The sequence below is a fragment of the Triturus cristatus genome, chromosome 2_1 (assembly GCF_964204655.1).
Source record: "Triturus cristatus chromosome 2_1, aTriCri1.1, whole genome shotgun sequence".
NCBI lineage: Eukaryota > Metazoa > Chordata > Amphibia > Caudata > Salamandridae > Triturus > Triturus cristatus.
Window position 1 is genome coordinate 890,759,063 of NC_140581.1, and position 19,646 is coordinate 890,778,708.

The 19,646-nt window shown below is 42.7% G+C and overlaps 1 protein-coding gene across 3 annotated transcripts in view; it reads right to left on the reverse strand.

The window, feature by feature from the left end:
• TRPM6 (transient receptor potential cation channel subfamily M member 6) overlaps positions 1 to 19,646 on the reverse strand; it is a 671,614-nt gene that overhangs the window by 213,763 nt on the left and 438,205 nt on the right. For all 3 annotated transcript variants that reach the window (XM_085633062.1, XM_085633061.1, XM_085633064.1), the window contains one exon: positions 7,751 to 7,950. In XM_085633062.1, the coding sequence (XP_085489188.1) occupies positions 7,751 to 7,950 (200 nt within the window). The remainder of the gene's footprint in view (positions 1 to 7,750; positions 7,951 to 19,646) is intronic.

Sequence of the window (19,646 nt, forward strand, 5' to 3'; positions counted from 1 at the left end):
TCCTGACGAAAGTAAAGATCTAAAGGTTTACATCAAAAATATTACTGATTTACATGACGAATTAGTACCACTGGAAGCTGAAGTATCTGGACTAAAATGGCTAACAAGATGATTGCCATTAAGAATTTTGTAGCTAAGATAGGTAGTACCATATTTGGTAAAATATTATTTCCTTTAACTTGTGTAATAGTTGCATTATTGATCCTTAGATTAGGATGTATGTGTTGTAGGTATAGAAGAAATTAAAAGAAAATCACAAAAAAAAAATGTTACAAAAAGATAAAAGAAATCAGAAAGAGATCCACAAGAAATAAGACTAGAAGAACTAAGAGAAAGCATGTATATAGAAACTAAAAAGGAAGATGAGATGGAAACGAGGGTCTAAAAACCAAAGAACAAGAAGATATTTCAAATTTTCAAAAGGGGAACCTTAATTGACTTTTGGGGTTTTGATTTTTGTGGTGATTATATATCACCAAAGGGGGGATTGATGGAGCAGGGTTTTTACTCAAAAACCAAATATCTGTTTCATTGTCGTATGTTATAACTAAAAGTACTACAAATTAATTATTAATGACTAAAAGTTTGTCAAATGTTTACTAATCAACCTTATTAACAAGAGAATTACACGTGGGAATGCTATTGCATGGCTAAATGACAAGTGAACTAAGCTGGTGAGCAGACTGACAGAAAACGATGTTGCTTACGTGATGTTATGGTGTTTTGCGCTTATAATTAATATGCATTAATGGCTTCTGATGTCGCAAATGGCTAGATAAATACACACACATAAGGGTATTAGCAGGGGAATAACACTATCTAATCATTTCTATGCAGTAATTATGTTTTGTGTTTCTTTACTCTTAAGTTGACAATTGTGGCCTACTGAAAGATGGCCACCTCCTGCAGCCTGCAGTCGAGTAAATGACATAATGGAAAAATTTGCAAGAAGGCTTCGCGTTGCCTGTGACCTTGCTCCTCTGATGAAAACGAAAAGTCGTGACCATGACGACACATTTGGGAGAAATGCCAGAAAAGAATCATGAACTTTTGAACTGCCAATCCCACAACGGAGTTACATTAATCTGGGAAAACATCTGTGAAAGTATCGAATAAATTATAGACATTATATTTTCTATTCATCGTTTAAGTCAGACAATAGCTGAGAACTTTTGCTCATGTTGCAAGACGACATTATTTCCGCCATTCATCCGTTCTGAATAAAGAAATGATACTTTTTAGAATGCAATTTTTAGTATAAAAGTAAATAGACTAGAGAGGTCTAGTGCCACTTCTTCTCGAGCTGATGATCAGAGGTCCCGACGCTGACGGATAGGACAGAGACTCCACATGACTGATAGAACTTTGCATTTTCTTGCTGAGGACCGGTTCTGACTTAGGATCTGACATTTAGCCAGAATAGGTAATTATGAAAGAAATGGTTTTGCATTTAATTGGCTTTTCATGCAATTTTAGATAAACAAATTTCTTGTTTGAATTACTGTCTCGGGTGATTATTTCTGGTCATGTTTATTGATATTATTGTGTATTCTTTGATATGTATTTTGTTAGATCCACAGCAACTAGCTGGTCGCATTGACCTCAAAGTATAGGCAGATTAGATAGAGCGCATGTAGAAGGTGTTTTCTCCTTTACCAGGCACGGATTGTGTGATTTAGGGTGAATGTTGGTGTAATGGGCCCCCACCAGCGTGTGATGTATGTGTGAGTGTGTGACTGTGAAATCATTCCGTCCGTGGAAGTAGAGGGGATTCGGAAGCTCTGATCTGCACCAGCCTTCTATGAAGTGCCACCCTGATTCCTGTGACAGCACGACAACTTGTTCACAGCGAATGACCTGTATCAGACGTATTTCATCTTGATCTGCGGGTTCGATTAGTCCCACGCACGCCATGCCTGTATTTCTCCGGCGTCCAGCGCTTGGGGTTCCAACTGTAAATCTCACTTTACATTCCCGGGATCTCATAAGAAACTCTGAAAGGCCACATATCTCTCAAAGGCATTAATAGTCTTGGATGGGCATTTGGAGCAGTTTAGTGGAGGCAGCAGGCCCCGCTAAAGTATTGTGGATCTAAAGTGAGATTTACAGTTGGAACCCCGAGCGCTGGACACCGGAGCTATACAGGCATAATACAGGCATTATATATTATATATAAACACACAAATGTGTGGTTCCATGGACGTTAAGGCGCATTTGGATGAGGGTGCCGGATTATGGCTTAACCAAGCCATTACTTATCAAAACAACTCCTGTCTCCCAATGTCACTATGCAAGAGATTTGACCTCATGGGAACATTTTCTGTGCTTAATCCAACCTCAGCATAACAGAACATCAAAAACTCGATGCGTTTCGGTCTTCCTGGACCTTGTTCACAAGAGCACCTTTTGTCCTATCTCACTATTGTTAAGCTTTCATGGAGTTACATCATTTCCCATTCCACCCATAACATTAGTGCTTACATGTATCACGGTGCAAACTGGATTACAAAACATTGCCTTTAAGGTAATGATTCTTTGGCTACCAAAATTATTTTCATGTGAAAAAGTTAATTGTTCATTTGGAGCAACAATTGCTCATGTTCGCTGAGGTTTTCAATCAATGTTTTCATAATACATTGTGGATAATGTAGTATTTCAAAGTCTTAATGGTGATTACCATTGCTTCCATGCTGTGATTTTTGGTCTCTTTTCTTTATATTCGTACAATTGTAACTATTGGCCAAGTATTATAGATATTTTATTCCCGGTTTGCCTTTTATTGATTCCAGTACCGTATATCTCATATGTCTGATGTGTGCCACATTTTAAATGTATTGTGGATAATGGTCTTCTGTTTCACAAATTAGTTTCCAAATTTCCGCTTTTAGGTTGACATCAGTGTTTCAATTGATCACTGTTTTGATATTGCTCATGCTCTTTTATGACCACATTGACTCTTCAACATAAATAAACCTTTATTCATATTTTTTGCAATGGCAGCTTTTGAAACATTTTATTCCCCTCGTATACTTATAAATCTTGCCCTCCGTTGGGCTGTTACAATTTCTGTTGTTGCTTGTAGGTTCTGTTTGTCTCTTTTGCTGATGTTATTTTCAATTATGTGATTTAGTTGCTTTGAGATTTACGGTATCTGTTCTGTGTGTCCTTTTTACTGATGTCATTTTTATATGTGTTATTTATTTGCTTTATAATTTCAACTATTAAAGACATTTTATGTATGCACATATAATTCTTCGTCTTGATTTATCCCATGCAGGGTTACAGTGTGAAGGGAAATTATATACCTTGATTTCATTTGGTGTCATTTTTTCTCTCTGTCTCCCCTCGTTCCACTTTTGGTACTTGATCGATTGGAAAATATTTCCACCAGTCACTCTCATGATGTTGTTCCATGTGTTTAGCCATTGCTTAACAGCGGTCATTTTTAATTATGGCTCGGATGTGTTCTAGGATTTGTGTTTTTTAAGGGGCAGGTAGTGCTCCCTACATACATTTTAATTGTGTTTGATTCTTGTCTGATGACCTTAGTTTGTATTATTACATTTCTGCTTTTTTCCTTTTCCCGTTCCAATCCTGCTTGAATGATTTTACTCAGCTATTTCCTATTTTTGAATCTCACAACAACTTCTTGACTATAGTTTTTAAAATGTTCTTCCTGTGAACAGTTTCTATTTATGCGTAGAAATTCTGAGTACAGAATACTCCGTTTGAGATTTAATGGATAGAAACTTTCTGTATGAAGAAGTGCATTGGTTGTAGTCGGCTTCTGATGTAACCTGATTTGTATTATGTTTTCTTGTATGAATATTTCAGTGTCCAAACTTTTACTTTTGTATTACTTATTTTGTAGGTAAATCTCAAATTTGCATTATTATTATTGATCATTTTAAAGTATGACTCACAGTCTTGTGTTGTTTCATTCCAAATTATAAATAAATCGTCAATGAATCACAACCACATGATAATTTGTTTTACATATTGCTTATTGTCAGAGACCCAGGCTAGCTGTAGTTCCCACCAACCCATCGTCAGGTTGGCATAGCTCGGTGAAAAGGAAAATCCTGTTGCAGTCCCTCTGGTTTGCTTATATACTGCTTTGTCATATATGCAAATATTGTACAGGCACATTTCTCCAGGAAGAAATTGCAAGCTCTTATTTCCACCTTGTGGTCAAGGGTTGCATAGAGAGGAAATGGAACATGTATACAGGTCTCAAGCTTCACTATCCCTGTTGGAATCACATTAGTATCTGCACATTCCTCAGTTGAGTGACACTGAATGTGCAGTCAGTATTAGCCTCTCTAGTGCCATTACAAAATTGAGTATGAACTGCGACAGATCAGCAAGTCTGAAGTTGAGACCGCTGTTGAGCTGCTGCTGGGCGAATTGTGAATCACTTCTCGGGTCAGTGTATTATGGTTATATCTTTATGAGTATATTCTCAGAATGTTCATTGCTGAGCTTGCTGATGTTTGATTTGTAAAAGTTGCTTCAGAACTGTACTTTGTCAAATCTCTGCTTTGAGCTACACAATATTAACTGACCGTTGATTAGGTTATAGCCACTCAATGTAATTGATCACTAATAGTCAGGACTCAGCAGTTGCTCAATGATGGAGGAGTGGCTGCTAATCTGGCTTCTTGATGGAGAACTCCCTTGGGACGCTACACAAGGACAACCATCTATTGCATCCATTGCTGGTCTATTGAAGGTAATCCGATAAAGACAAAGTACGGGCATCTGGCCATTTTGCATGGCACTGACCTTGCTATGGAGAGACTTAGTAGAGGGTTATATACGAGCCTGACTCAGGAATAATTGTTCAGTCATAATTACAACATGGATGACAGCATTTGTTCCAGGTTCCATAACACAACCCTCAGTGACTGGTGTGCTTTGCTGAAGGATTCTTTGACTTTCAATGCCTCATGTGCAGGAGAAGACAGAAGTTTGATAAAGTTAATTTAATTGTGGGTGGGATGTGGAAATAAACAGGCCTAGCCTGTTTCTGGCCAGGACAGGCTATGGCTGCTAGGAGATACTGGGGTGCACAGGGCCCCCGTGCTCCCCAGGAGAATGGAGAATATCTGGGGTGGTTTGTCAAGGCCTTCAGTACTTTTGTCTTATTCAGGGATGATCACAGGTTTCCCTCTTCAACAGCTTGGGAAGCAAGGCACAAACTACTAAAGGCTACCGCGATTCAGGTGGTACCAGAGGAGTGGCTACTTCAGGCCTGGAAGTCTGTGTCTGACTCAGTCATTAAGTGGTGGGACACACAGGCCACCCGGTGTCACATATATGCCTGGGCATGTGTATGCATGAACTCTCCCTCCGGCTCAAAATGACAGCGAGTAGGAGAGGGTCCTGTACAGCTCACCTACCACACCCTATGGCTCTCAAATAGTGTTTCCTTTGGGGATAGCTATTCCTGCCAATGGTCACTGTGGAGGTAAAAGGCAGGGCAGGCTTGGTCAGTATTTTTGTGTTGCATGTTGCAGACTTTCGAACAGTACACTTGCATTCACTTTCCAATATAAGTGAAGCAGCAACGGAAGTAGGTCAAGGGGGAGCTGCGTCACGAGTTTTGCCTGGGAAGAAACACTGCCATTTTACATGCACACATTTCTTAAGTTGCCTTCTTTTCTACACAATGACTTTTGACACACATTTGCTTGTGTGACAGTGCAGGATTAGTTTCACTGAAACCATATTGCTTACATTTTCAATTCATAGGCACACTATCCCGACACCTTGAACAATTAGTACAAAGCCTAAACGTCCATTGCGCAAATGTTGTTTGTTGTTCGTTCATAAGGGGACACAGCTTTCACAAGAGGATAAACAATGACAGCCTGGCTGAGGTCTCAGCACGGAAGCATGGATGCGGTTATTATATATGCACACACACATTTCCGTGTCCAAATCAGAGGAGCACTCTGCTGTCACTGCGAGGTTGCTGTTTGCCGGAGTCTCAGCCCAGCTGATTCCTGTTATCCCTCTGTGAGGAGGGATGTCCAACTTGTGACAAAGACGGGGACCTGAACACATTCACCCATAGGTAATGGGGAGTTAGATCCAGTAGGGGATTTTGGCAGATCCCCCACCCTAGGTAACTAGGTTAGGGTGCGCATAGTAGGAGCACACATTGTACTTATATGTCAGTATGTATATATTTATACACATATATATATATATATATATTTATACACACACACATATATATATATATATATATATATATATATATATATTGCTTTAGCTTAAAGGTGGAATGGTTTTTCTTTTTCACTGTTCTCATATTACTAATCACTTTTGTCTGCTTCTAATGATTAATCATTGCAGTGCATATATTTTACACAAGAATCACAATGTTTCAATAAATATTGAAACGCCTCTTTGTGTATTTTTTGTGTATCTCGCTGGGTATGCACGAGTGACTGAGCCAAAAGGTTCTAGATCCGTTACCACGATTCCTTGGGGAGTCAGGATAGTCATTTTCTGAGGTTGCCTAATCCATTTGTTACCTTCTCAGGTTTAGAGGTACCTATGGTGGCACTGTGAGCTAGCAGGACTAAGGGTCAACATATCCTGAGGGGTGCATAGAATCAGTCTGGAATCATCCCAACGTTTATGATGTCCACCACATGCACAGTTCTTACTGGGAATGTAAAAGCCGTATGACAGCTGAAGAATGTACTCAACAGAACACCAATGTTGTGGTATCAGGGCAGACTAGCCCGGGGTCAATCAGGGCAATAATTTTCATTTCAGCATGTTAACTCATGATTCTGTGTAGTTTTGGAGACAAAGCTTTCCAGGTTGACACAGAGGATTTGTCTCAAAAAACCAATGTGGTATTACCACATGGGATACTACAGTAGGCCTCATATTAATTTCAGGGAGGAAACATAAGTGCATGCCCAAACAGGTATTAAGATTCTACTAGTAATGTTGCTCATCACATCTTGGAGATGTTACTGCACTTCCTGAGGTTAGGTCCAACTTTGGATCTAGGCGCCTGTGATGCGAACAGAGAATAAGACCTATGTCATGGTGCTGGCCAATATACAGATCATTGCCAGATAGGTTAAATAAAACTGCCTCACCTGCAGTGCTTTAACAATAAAGTTATTTTGGCCATTGTTTAAGAATGTCCAGTTTATAGTCGTTGAGGCACATGTTGATAAGCAGACACAAAACCCTTTGTAATCCAAAATTGTTGTCCATGTTCCTTGCTTTGAGGAGCACGACCATAGATGCATGTAGCATTATGGACTACTATGTAGCAATCTCAAAGATTAAAAAATGTAAGAAACTATATCACACTATGCAATAACAGTAGTAAGTAGATTTAATTTGTATCATTTTAATAGGCACTATCTAGCAAATTCTACCGCGCTATTCATTTTTTGCAAAGCATTAACTAATTTTACCAGTCAATCTAATATTTGTGCAACAATGAAATGAAGAAGAAACTATAGTCTAAGGAAAACACACCAGTGGCAGAATAATTATCTTGTAAATATGGGAAAGCGTGTTAGTGCGCATATTAAGATGCACATGGGCCAATATGGCGCTACTTAGAAACAATCATTACAACGTATGAACCTCGTTCCATAGAATTCTACTTAGCTCTAAACCTTTTTTAAACAAGAGACTTAGGACATGCTAGGGGACTAAGGCATGTCACTTAATTCGACCAACATAAGACTACGGGTGTGTCACTTACTTAGACCAACATCTCCCTCCTCTTGATCCACCTCGTTAAGAGGGCGATGGTGGCAAAGGCGACTGATGAGCAGGCCAATGTGGCTGAGAAGGATGAGTGGAGGCGGCAGCCAGGGCTTCTCGTAGTAAGTCATGATGTAGCGATAGCGGTTGTACTTCCACAGCTTGTGTGATATGGCCTTAAGATCTGTGTATACATTGCTGCAAAGACAACACATGGTTATAGTAGAAAATCTGAAGAAACACACATGGCACTACGTACTGTTCAAAATATTAACTTCACATAAAGTACTGAACATACATTTTGTGTTGAACAAATAGTCCCAACTTCCAGGATGCTATTCCTGGATCAAACGTGTATTTTTCTTCATAGAAATGCAATGATAAAATATTTACAAGTATACAAATCTCACAAAAGACTGGTACTCAACTTGTTTTTGATCTCGGCCATATGTGGCTTTTGGCCTCGATTACAAGTGCCTCGTAATTTTGCAATCCCTGTTTGTGCAGATATCAAGAGTTGCTGAGTTTACTACACCCGGTTATTACCAGGTGCGAAAAGTCAATACCCCAGAAGTTTTTCCTTTTAAATTTCAACATGTCAAGCCAGCAGAAATGTAATGGGTGTAAAAGGGTAGGTAGATACCAGGAGATGAGGATGTTGACGCAGAAAGCACCAGAATCTGCATATTATTTTTCCATTGTAAGGTGTAGGTGTTATTTATCACAACTCATACATTCCCAACCACTAAATATCAGATTATATCAGGGCAATCAGGCCTTAATTTGCAAAATAATAAGTGCTATCGCCCTAAGGCTTCTTAAAAGATCGCTGCCTGTGCTGCCAAATGGCGGGGTTGCCGAATATCTGAGTAGTTTTGATTCTACCCCAGTCCCCTTTTATCCACCACTATTCACTCCTCACCCATTTATCTCACGCTTGCAAGTTCTTGTTCTAACCCATGTTCTCGCTTTGCCATTACTTTTCAGTCTTCCTTTCCCTTTTTGTTATTTTTCTCTCCTTTGCTATTGGTCAAAGTCTTAGGAGTAAAAAATAAGTGTTGGTCCCCAAAAATGAGCGCCATGGACCCCACCTGCAACCCCTGGTTCAAATAAACTGCATAAATAACCCCCCCCCCCCCACACACACACACACACACTTTCTGGGACACTCGTAATCCAGACCTTTGTCTCTTTTGATGTTCATATACAAAAAATACACTTTTTATATTCAATGCTTTCTTGAACACTTTGACTTTTCTCCCATCAGTCCATATTCTGCAAAAAATGGCCTCGTCATTCAGCATCTTAGCATCCTCCTCTGTGTGCTTCATAATATTAAAGAATCTCCTGTGCAGCATTCGTGAAGGGCGCTCCAGCACTTCCAGTGCTTAATTTGAGCCGGCACTTGATCATCAAGACCAGCGCTTTTCATAAGCACCAGTTAAGGACACATTCATTTATGGTAGGCATGGTGTGATTACGTGATTTGCCCAGAATCACAGGATGTCTAGCTGACACCGTGATTGAACCTGGTTCGTCCAAATCTGAAGCCGGTAGTTCTGGCCATTATGCCACATCCTCTCCTCACTTTCATTGTTAGTAGTTGGATTTGTTTGAGGCGGCGGGAGACATGAGCTGGTGCAAGCTGCCTCCTGACGAGAGCCCAGGCACTTTTTTTTTTGTACAAATTAACCACTGACTTAGGCAGGTGAACAGAATGCCCTCAACAACGATCAAGAATGAGTCCTCGCGCTTCTTTACTTAATGTGCATGTCTCTGATTTACCTGGAGCAGTTCAGAAATGCAACCCTTTCTACCCAAGGGCATATGGTTGATTTATTTATACTCCAAGCTGCTCTAGCACAAATAACTTTTCTAAATCTTTAATTTGCAGGTTACCGGGCTGAACCAAGATAAAGAAACACACTGGAAGGGATGCAAGCAGACTATGCGGTGTTATTCCTGCGCTTCAGGTGCCGCATCCGTTTTGGACTCTGACAGCACATTCATGACCTGACTGCGTGGCAGACTCCAGGCAAATAAACTGTAATAAAACTAAAAGGATAAACGTTGGCACAGGGGAAGTCACGTTTTGCTGGACTTTGTAGCAAAAACCAAAGGAATAGTTCATTTACAGAATCAAAGCATTGATGCCAGGATCAGGGCCCGGGGCCATCTCTTCTGACTCTCTGCAGGCCTACTGTACAATACAGCTTCAAATACAGCCTAGTCCCCTCAACGCCCTGACTTATTACACACTTTAACAAACACTGGCAATACAGATATATATTGCGTGTGTGGCTGCACAGTGCACTCACAAGACAACTGCTCAGCTTGTATTCACACGGGCACACCTTTCATCCTGCACTTATACACTGCTCAAACTGCTCTCACAGGGGTCCACCACTCACCCTGCACTCACAGGCCCATATCCCCCCCCCTGCACTCGTGTATGCAAACCACACACCCTGCTCTCAATGGGACACCCCTTATATAGAACTCATACAGAACCTACCCTGCACTTACACACAACTAACCCTGCACTCACAAGGGCTACTCTCGCACCCTGCACTCTAATCCCTCTTCCAGCACTTATAGTGACATACTTTTGCACATACAGATGCACTCTGGTCACTGCAATCACATGAGTGCACTGTAACCCTGCAATCACATGCACAGACTGCTCACCCTCCACTACCACAGGTACATCTCATACTATGCAGTGATCAGATAAAGGTACATCTCTCACATAATGAAAGCCATACTTTAACGTGCAATAAAGTGGGTGTTACTTCTATGCCCTCCCTACCACTAGTAGGACACTTATGAAGGACAGCCATTCATACCCCCGCAGGCAGAAAGCTGAAATAAGAATGAATAAGAGAAAAATGCCTAATAAGTGTGAGCAAATGATTTTGCCACATACTTCTTCTCAAAAATCAATAGTTATAGCAACATTGTGGCTACACTATTTACTGCCCCAATGCCTCCCTACAACACAAAATCTAGAGTTCGTTCCCATCCTTCCAAATTCTGTCAATTTTTCACATCATGCTTCACTGAACGTATTCCAGTAATCCGTGCCGCTAGTCCATTCCACGTGCCATCTCACCCACTTAGCCCTCAGACCATTAGACCTCTAGACCCCATGCCCAGCGCTCTAAGTTGTCTGAATTCTATCTATTCATCCATTCCCTGATTTCTGGCACATCCCCTTCATGTTTTAGATCTGCTGGGGGTCTACATCTCTTAAAAAATATATATATATTGTACATCATTTGTCTCCTTCAAACTACTGTCCAGTATCACAACTTCCCATACCTAACTCTTATTGCTTTCCTTGCATTCCTTTTCTCCTTTTTATTTTTCAAAGATGGAACAGTGTGCATCACAGTCGCTCTCGCGATAAAAGGATGCTATTGTGAAGTGAACAACTATTGTGGCCTGAAGTGGTTCTTTATAATGTAAATCCTATTGGACGAGTAAGGTAACTTCATCTTGTTGCGGGGATTCTGCACATACACAGAACTATGCACAGGAAACCAGGACTTCAGTGTATTGTGGTGTACCAAAAACACGCCTCAGTGCCCAGAACCCCTATCCGGCTAGCTATAGTATCCCATTTGTTCTCTGTACTACAGCGGAGCTACCGATGATTGGATATCCTAGAACATGCGACTCAGGGCCTCTCAGATTTCGTGGGAACAAGACACTCTTTCACTTAGACACTCATACCTGTTCACAATGTGAGTAACCAGAGACACTGTATAGATTAAAATGTTTATTTCAACCAACATGCTCTGTAATGCAGTACACATCCTAACATTAGTAAAGAAATGCAAAAACAATATAATCAGCATAGGTACAATTCCATATAATACGATCGGGAATAGCATATTATAATGACAGTGGATGAAGCCTTATAGTGCTTTACCACCCTCCCGTGCTACAAGCTATGTTTATTATATCAGTAGAAGACCTCTGGGCTTGGACAGCGGAACCCCCTACCTCAAGTCTTAGATAATAGGATTTCCATCTCCGGACAAGCATAGCTCTTCCTCTGGAAAGGTTTTCTCCAAATGTTGTTAACTTGCATCCCGTGCAATATTAAAAGCACCCGAAAAGTCAGAAGTGCAGCTGTGTTCCATGTTATGTCTATATGTGTGTGGGACAGACCAAAGCCGATTAACCAGTGGAGTTGTTTTCTGGTCTTGAACACGATGTACAGACGAGAACTCAGAGCACAACAGAAATAGTGAAAGGCAGACCAGACAGTTCCCATGTGAAGCAGCACCAGCAGAAGTGTTTACGGGAACCAAAGCATGTAGTGTCGTGTGCATAAGCGGCAAGATGGCAGTGATGCAAAGCACAAACTAATGTTAACTTAGCAACTTCCGCAGGCACCCCTAAACCCTCAGGACACCCTTCCCTTGGGCAGTCCTACGCACAGTGATCGAAATAGAAGACAGAGTTAAAAAAATCTGAGCAACAAGAGCATATATCCAATATAGGAGCGACCTGTATGTGAAGAATGTCAATTGGGTGAGAAAAGAGGAAAGTTCCTTTCGTTTTGTAAAAAATATCCTTATAGTAATTAATAAAATAAAATAATAAAAATGTGTGTGGCCTGGTCGTATCAATTCATCAGTGTGTAAGCGCTAAAAGTGGCAACAGCTTCCAACAAGAAATCATTGTCATTGTCTGAAAAAGTAGACGCCTTCCAGTTTAGTAATTCAAAGGAGCAAACATGCTCATTAATGATGGGTGCTTCCAGCACCATCGGTGGGCAACTTGCGTGGTACTCGATGTAACTCCGTTGCAGTAAATCATGTGCTGCTGCACCGCTATCCCACTGAGCTAGCACTCTGAGAGCAGCTGCACAGGCCATCAGACCCATACCGGGTCAGGAGACGCTGTGTTGGTGAGGCTGAGATCCAAAGCTCATTGAAAAGGGCATTCAAAGCATGAGAAAACTGGTTGCATGCAAGTGCACCATGGAAAGCAGAGAGTCAGATTATAAGCCACGCTTAAAGTGGCCGTTGGCAAGGTACCGTAGCATTGAAGTATGCGGTCACGATGCAGCTGTAGCTGGGCCGGGTTGTGAACGACCACAAGAGGAGCAGCAATTTCTGAGCAGGCAAATCAACAGGAATACCCCGGCAGCTAAGGCAAGTATTAGTGGCAACCCGCCGAAGGTGCTGGAAAAAATAGAATGAATGAAAGCCGGAATCACACCAAAAATAGTTTGAAAAGATGTTACAAGGCCAGAGCCCACAGTTTAAAAAAAATAGGCCAGTCCGTTGTATGCGAAGCATTGAAAATAGAATGAATTAGCTCACCAAAATGTGGGAGTTCAGTGTTTAAAAGTGCTTGAACTTCTGTTCTTGTATTAGCCACCTGCAGGACATAGGTCTCACGGGCAGAAGTGATTGAAACTTCTTTCTGGGACAATAAAGCTCTTATTCTGCTCAGTTTGTCGAAATCTGTCATCAAGGTCGGAATGGAAGGCCAAATTGAGATATCGGGACTCCCACGAGGTGGAGGAAACAGCACATTTTTGCAGCAAACTACACGTTGTGACACAGTCACAATGTACGGTATACCTATTAACATGCAGCAGCATTTTTCATTATTCAGAAGTAAATAACTGCCGTTAGAAAGCAGTGTGAAAGTTGGCTTAATCGAGGGGACGGGTTTGCCTTTTAAAATGCACTCCAAATTTGGCGCCACTGAAATTACAAGCGCCGTGCAACTGTATATTTTTGCACACAAGGGAGTGTCCAATGGAAGAATCACAAGATTCACTAGTCAGATACACCTCTGTGTCATCACGCAAACATCTAAACGTGAAGGGGAGTGACCACACTTCATGAAGGAACAAGTTTCCTAATGGTTCATAGCGGCCTAAGGGAAAATGTTTCATGCATGATGTAAATTTAAATAAGGAGAACAGCAGTGGTATAACCCTGTGAACAAGCCAAACAGCAGAGTTTGTTTCCGCTCCTGAGAATGGTAAAGGGTTGAATTGTTCTATTTGTAAAAGGGTATAAGTGGCATCTTTCATGGACATTGACTGTTGTCTTTCAGTCAAATTAAATGGTAAAAACAACGAGGTTGCGTTTACATAGTCCCATGCCACTCGACCCATTTTAAGCGTCAGCAAGGTCCATGCTAACTGCATAATAGAGCGCAATTGGTTCTGACCATGATATAACACAGATACATCATCCTGTACAATATCAACAACAGAAGAAACAATATTGTCCAATGTGTATATCCTGGAAGAAAGGGTATTAATACTGTTATCTACCACAGCAAGAACTTTTTCAAGATTAACTTGGACTAAAGCCCTTAAACGTGAAGCGGCTTCAATTTGAGACAATTTCCAAATTTCATTGTAAACATCATATATCCATCATTTAGGCCTAGGGCCAATCGGGCCTTTTATGAAATCTGATAAATCCACATCATTCGATGACATTGAAAAATGCTGTTTAACAGAAGCTAAGTGTTGGACTTGGCCATCTTTGGCAGGTTCACCCCTAAACTTTTTGCCTTCTCTGTGACCTGGTGTTGGTGGTTTTAGGGCTCTGGGCACTTTAGCACTGTGGTCCAGTGTAAAGTGCGTGCGCTCTCTGTGTTACATTGGTGAGATTGGCCTGCCCTCCCATAGGAATACATTGGGGATTCCCTGATCAGTGTGTGTCAGTGGTAATTCCTGTTATGAGAGGAGCAGTGTGGTCAAGTCTGGTATGTATGGAATTGTGAGAATAAATGCTGCGCAATGGTGTGCGCAGATTTTAGTATGACTGTTGGAGAAATGCCATTTTTAGAAGTTGGCATTTCTGTATGCTATATGTCTGCCTGCCGATGTGAATTGCCTGTCTGGCTTGTGAGTGACAGGAGCTGGGAGGTGTGTGTGGCTCCAGGAGGGGCAGGGTGAGTCAGCACTAGGCTGAATGGGCCATCTGGGCTGGAAGTAGTGGGAGGAGTAATCCCGTGTCCCTGAATAGGCCTGTGGATAGCCTGCACAATGCTGGCTCTGCCCCCTGTGGTGTGTCTGATCACCTAGCCCCACCTGACAAAGGGGAAGAGGAGCTTGAAAAACAAAGTGCTCCAAATCCCTCCTGAACCAGTTGCATCTGGTTCCCCCATGCCCTGCACTACAGACAAAGGATTAGTTGGTATAAATATAGGGGCTGTGACCCCATGAAAATGTTCTTAGTTCTGGTGCTGTTCCTGACGTGCTGGGAGCTTGCTGCTGCTGGGGCCCAGGAGGAACCTCCATCGGGGCTTGCCTCCCTGCTGGAGAGCCCTGTGTGCTGGCCTCCCTGAGCCCAGCTATGCCCCTGGCCCCTTGAAGTCTCTTGTGTCCTGGGTGTGCTTTTATCTCTATTTCCCAGAGCCTTAAGGACTGCAAGGCTGGATTGCTGCACTTTTAGCGCCCTGTGAGCGCTTTTACTTTTAATTTACTAGCTTCTAGATGGAGGGGAGAGTGTGGGCTTCGCAGCTTGGAGCTGCAGCCCTTGGAGAGGGAATCCCGGTGTGAGGGATACCCCCGTGATGCCTGAATTGCGGGTGCCCACCCCGCTTATGCTGCATTTTTCGCTGGTGCCTACCCCGCATTTTGACACGCTGAGCGGGTGCCCACCCCGCTTTATATTTTAAATTAAGAGGGAGCCTACCCCTCATTTGCCGCCAAGAGAAGGAGAAACAAGATCACTGCTTCGGCCCGTGCCGCTTTAGAAATCTGCTCCGGGCCACTATCAGCGTGACCCGGAAGACAGGCGCCATTGCCTGGTTAGGGGCGGGCCAACTGGAAGCTGTGAGGGCCACCCAATCGCAGCGCGGCCCAAGGAGAAGGTCCCGGAAGTGGTGCATGCCCGAGGGGGGCTCTCGTGAGTCGGAGAGAGCCCTGCAGCCACCTGAGAAGTTGGAGCAGTGCGTGCTCCATTCCAGCTGCCCCCGTCACCTGCCAGGAGGAAACCAGAAGAGTCCCTCCGAGAGCCGGTGAGTGGGGCTTGAGTCAAGTAAGGCACCGGGCACAGTGTTAGTGCCTGAGCGGTTCCGCCATTGCGGGCCGCTCCAACGTTGGGGGCCACTTCCTTTTCAGAGCCCCAGAGTGGGGCCCCAGAGAGCCTGGCCCCCGTTTGCCCCTCGGTTGCGCCGCTGTAGCGGGCAACTGCACCGAGGGGCATAATATGTTCTGAGAGCCCCAGTGGGGGCCCAGAGTGCGCCGAAGCGCCATTGCCTGGTTCTTCATTCCTACAGCTGCCCCGCCTCATAGAGGGCAGCTGCAACGATGGGGGCATTTTTGATAGAGTCCCGGGGGGGATAGAAAGGCACAATGGTGCCAGGCCCTTTACCTTGCTCCCAGCTGTGCCGCACCAGCGCGGGCAGCTGCAACGTTTTTACCTATCTGTTTCAAGGGCCCAGTGAGTGTCCGGGCCCCATTTGCTTCACAGCTGCATGGCAAGTAGCGTCAGCCACAACGTTTAGGCTGTTAGTCATTTGGGGGCAGTTGTGTATGAGATAGGAGTGAGATATACTCCTATGCCCCAGCGCAATGGCGCACTTTTGATGTTGCTGCATTGGCAGTCGCCCTGACTTTGTTGGACATAGGGCATTTGAGCCCCTGAGAAGGCCAGTTGGCCAGGGGAACTGTTAGGTTTGTAGGGGGCCAGGCCCTAATGTGATTTTTGTGGTGCTAGGAAATGTGATTCATGTATTGTGATTTACGCACCCTGATTTATGCCTCTAAATGTGGTTTTATGATTATGAGGTTTTCCATACTGTGTTTGTTTGAGTTATTCTCTACTGTGATTTATACCCCTAATGTGAGTTACGCTTAGGAGGTTATGGTCTAATATATTTAGGCTTATGAGGTTGGCGTATAATGTATTTCATGCCTAATGTGATACTGTGCATAATATGGTTTGTGTTACAGGATGATGATGAGTACAGTGTTTGCCAGTAATTACTGGTTGTGTTCTACGTTTATGATATGTTCTACATTTACTATGTTCATTATGTGATGGTTCTGACAGTGGTCCAGTTGTCCCTTTCAGGTGTATATACTCCCCTGTAAATATTGCCCAGTGCCAGTTGGCATAGTGTAATCCCCTGTAAATATTGTCCAGTGCCAGTTGGCACAGTGTATATTGTGTGATTTCTATTCTAAGGTGTTTTATGATAATACAAAGGCTATTTTTGATATAATCTTGAGTGGAGTTCCTTTTGTGGAGTGCCTAGTATGTTGTTGCTGTGTGCGTGGTGCGCAAACGCTTTGCACATTACCTCCGGGATAAGCCTGACTGCTCGTGCCCAAGCTACCAAGGGGGTGAGCAGGGGTTATCTTCGGCGTGTAGCTCCCTTGCCCTGACTAGAGTGGTGGTTTCTGCCTGGCTTTGGCGCCAGCCTTAGCCAACCAGAAATCCCATTTCTAACACTAAGGTAGAGTGCTGTAACCAAGTTTGACATAATTTACCAACAGAATACGTTGTAACAGAATGTGTTGTTGAAAATCGTGGATCAGACCTATCCTGTGTGTAACCTGGAGCCCTGTTATGGAAACGCATTTGGAAATGCATCTGCACTAACCTGCCAAACCAACCCCCCCACAGAGTCAAGATTTGAGATATTAAATGTTGCATTTGTAAAAAAAGACTGCAACTCCTCAAATGTGTAATTGGTAGTATCATTCCAGTTTGGATATTCAGCAAGTGATGGAAAAGCAGAAGCCTTCAGTTGTTTAGCCGTAGCTAAGCCCAGATAATTAGTCTGATAGATTGAATTGTTTAAAAGCAGTATTTGTGTTGGTATAAGACATGCACGATACAAAGCTTCCGTGCCCTGCACCTGCCAGGTTTTGGAACCCCAAACTGATTTTAAATCAACTGTATTTTCCAATGATCATAGCCAGCCACCGCCAACTTAAGGATAAAGGAATCAGAGTATAACAAATTAGTTTGGGTTAGCATAACTTTCGTATTAGATTTGGAATTCAATTTAAAATAGTAAGATTCAGGTTTTGATTGATCAAAACTCGTAAAATATGTAAATTTATTCAACAGGGTCTTAGAACTCGCCATTGTTGGGGCGGGGCAATGTTCCCATTGCGTGTAATTTAAAACAGCTCTAAAAGTAGTTGCTTTATGCAAATAATGGTGTCCATAATGCTGGTAGCAAAATAAGTCTGCATAATTCGCAGAATTCCAATACAGGTCTTCAGCATCAAATGCTGCATAGTATTTTAAATCTGAAAACTGAGATTGTATTGCTCGCACATCCCAGTCATCAGAACGTATGTTATATTTAACCACATCACCTATTGCAACACGAAGTACATTTGGAACATTAATATTCTCTGTTGGACCATGAATTTGAAATGGGACTGTATCCCAAACAATGCCATCCGTAACTGGCCAGGCTGTAATGTTGACGAAAATCAGGTCCCTTTACATGATGTGCGATGAAGAATGCGGGGCCAAAGTTCCATCTACCAGTTCCACAGCAGAGCGTTCTTTAAGGTAGTGTTCATTGATCAAAAGAAAAAACACTGTCACAAATCCAATGGACATAAATATAAAGATGAGCACCAGCCAAATATATATCCAAGGGGGAACCAAATAAGTGCTTTTAAACCAGGAGATAAAAATTGCAAATTTTGATGGGGTTTGAGAGTCAAAGGAAAAACGTGACTCGTTCCTGGCTGTAGCATTTAACCAAGGCAACGATCCAATTGTAGGGTAAGCATATTCTAGTTCTTTATTAGCTGAGGACTGTAGGACCAGCAAATGATAAGCAACAGAGTCCATCTTTATGGCAGTCTCATGATTTCCTGGAATAGAGGCACACGATGATGCAGGAGGCAAACTATTCAGAATCGGCCAGATGTTGTAGCTTGACATTGCCATTTGAGACGTATCTGTTGTCTTTGCGACCTAGAAGTGGTGGTAAAACTTCTGTACGAGTTCCCTGCACACCCAGCACTGGAACCGGAGCTCGATAGGATGAACCAAATTCTTTTTTGTTCTCCACCTTTTCTCTAACTAGTTCTCCGACTTTAGGCAGCCAGACGATTACCGGAATCTGCACGTTGTCAGGGTTGAAATGATAAGAGTAATTGGAAGGGAATCCTTTTGGATAATTACCTCCCTTCTCTGTAGCAGCTATAGCTGCCAAAATGTCATCATCAATCTTACTCATGGATCTTGTAACCGCTGCTACTAAGCACGTGTCCACTGCTGACTTAGCTGCTTCATCAGCTAAGCTTTTACCAACCGCGTGTACTCCTACACGTTGGTGGCCAAGAGAATGAATTACCTGTGTGAGTGGCAGGCGTTCTTTCAGCTCTGCCACTCGACCCCATAGCATTTTATGCTTAATTGTCTTGCCTTTGGAATCACTGTAGTCATTTTGAGACCAAAAGAATAATTGTCATTAAAAGATTGTACAGTAATAGGAATCGCTTACAATTAAAGTAGTCACATTAGGATCTGCAAACTCCAGCACGAGCACCAAAGCACGCAGCTCAGCCAATTGGGTAGTACAGTCGCCGAGTGCCTGTGTGTGAACCACACTGGACTTAAACTCGCCGTTCACCATGGAACCAGCCACAATCGTACAGGCTGCAGAATGAGAATGTTTAGATCCAATCGCCGGTTGCGCCAAACTGTCAGTGTAAATGATACAATGGTGTTCCTCGAGCGGGCGCATAGACAGAGGAGCTGGATGAACGAATTCATATTGTAGGGACTGCTGAGTCTGTAACAAGGAATCATAGATAAATGTGACATCCGGGGATGTCAACGATGTATCCCATTATATCCACAATGTATGCAAAGGTTTGGAATTAGGAACACTTGCCTTTGTCACTGCTTCCAGAGCAGGAT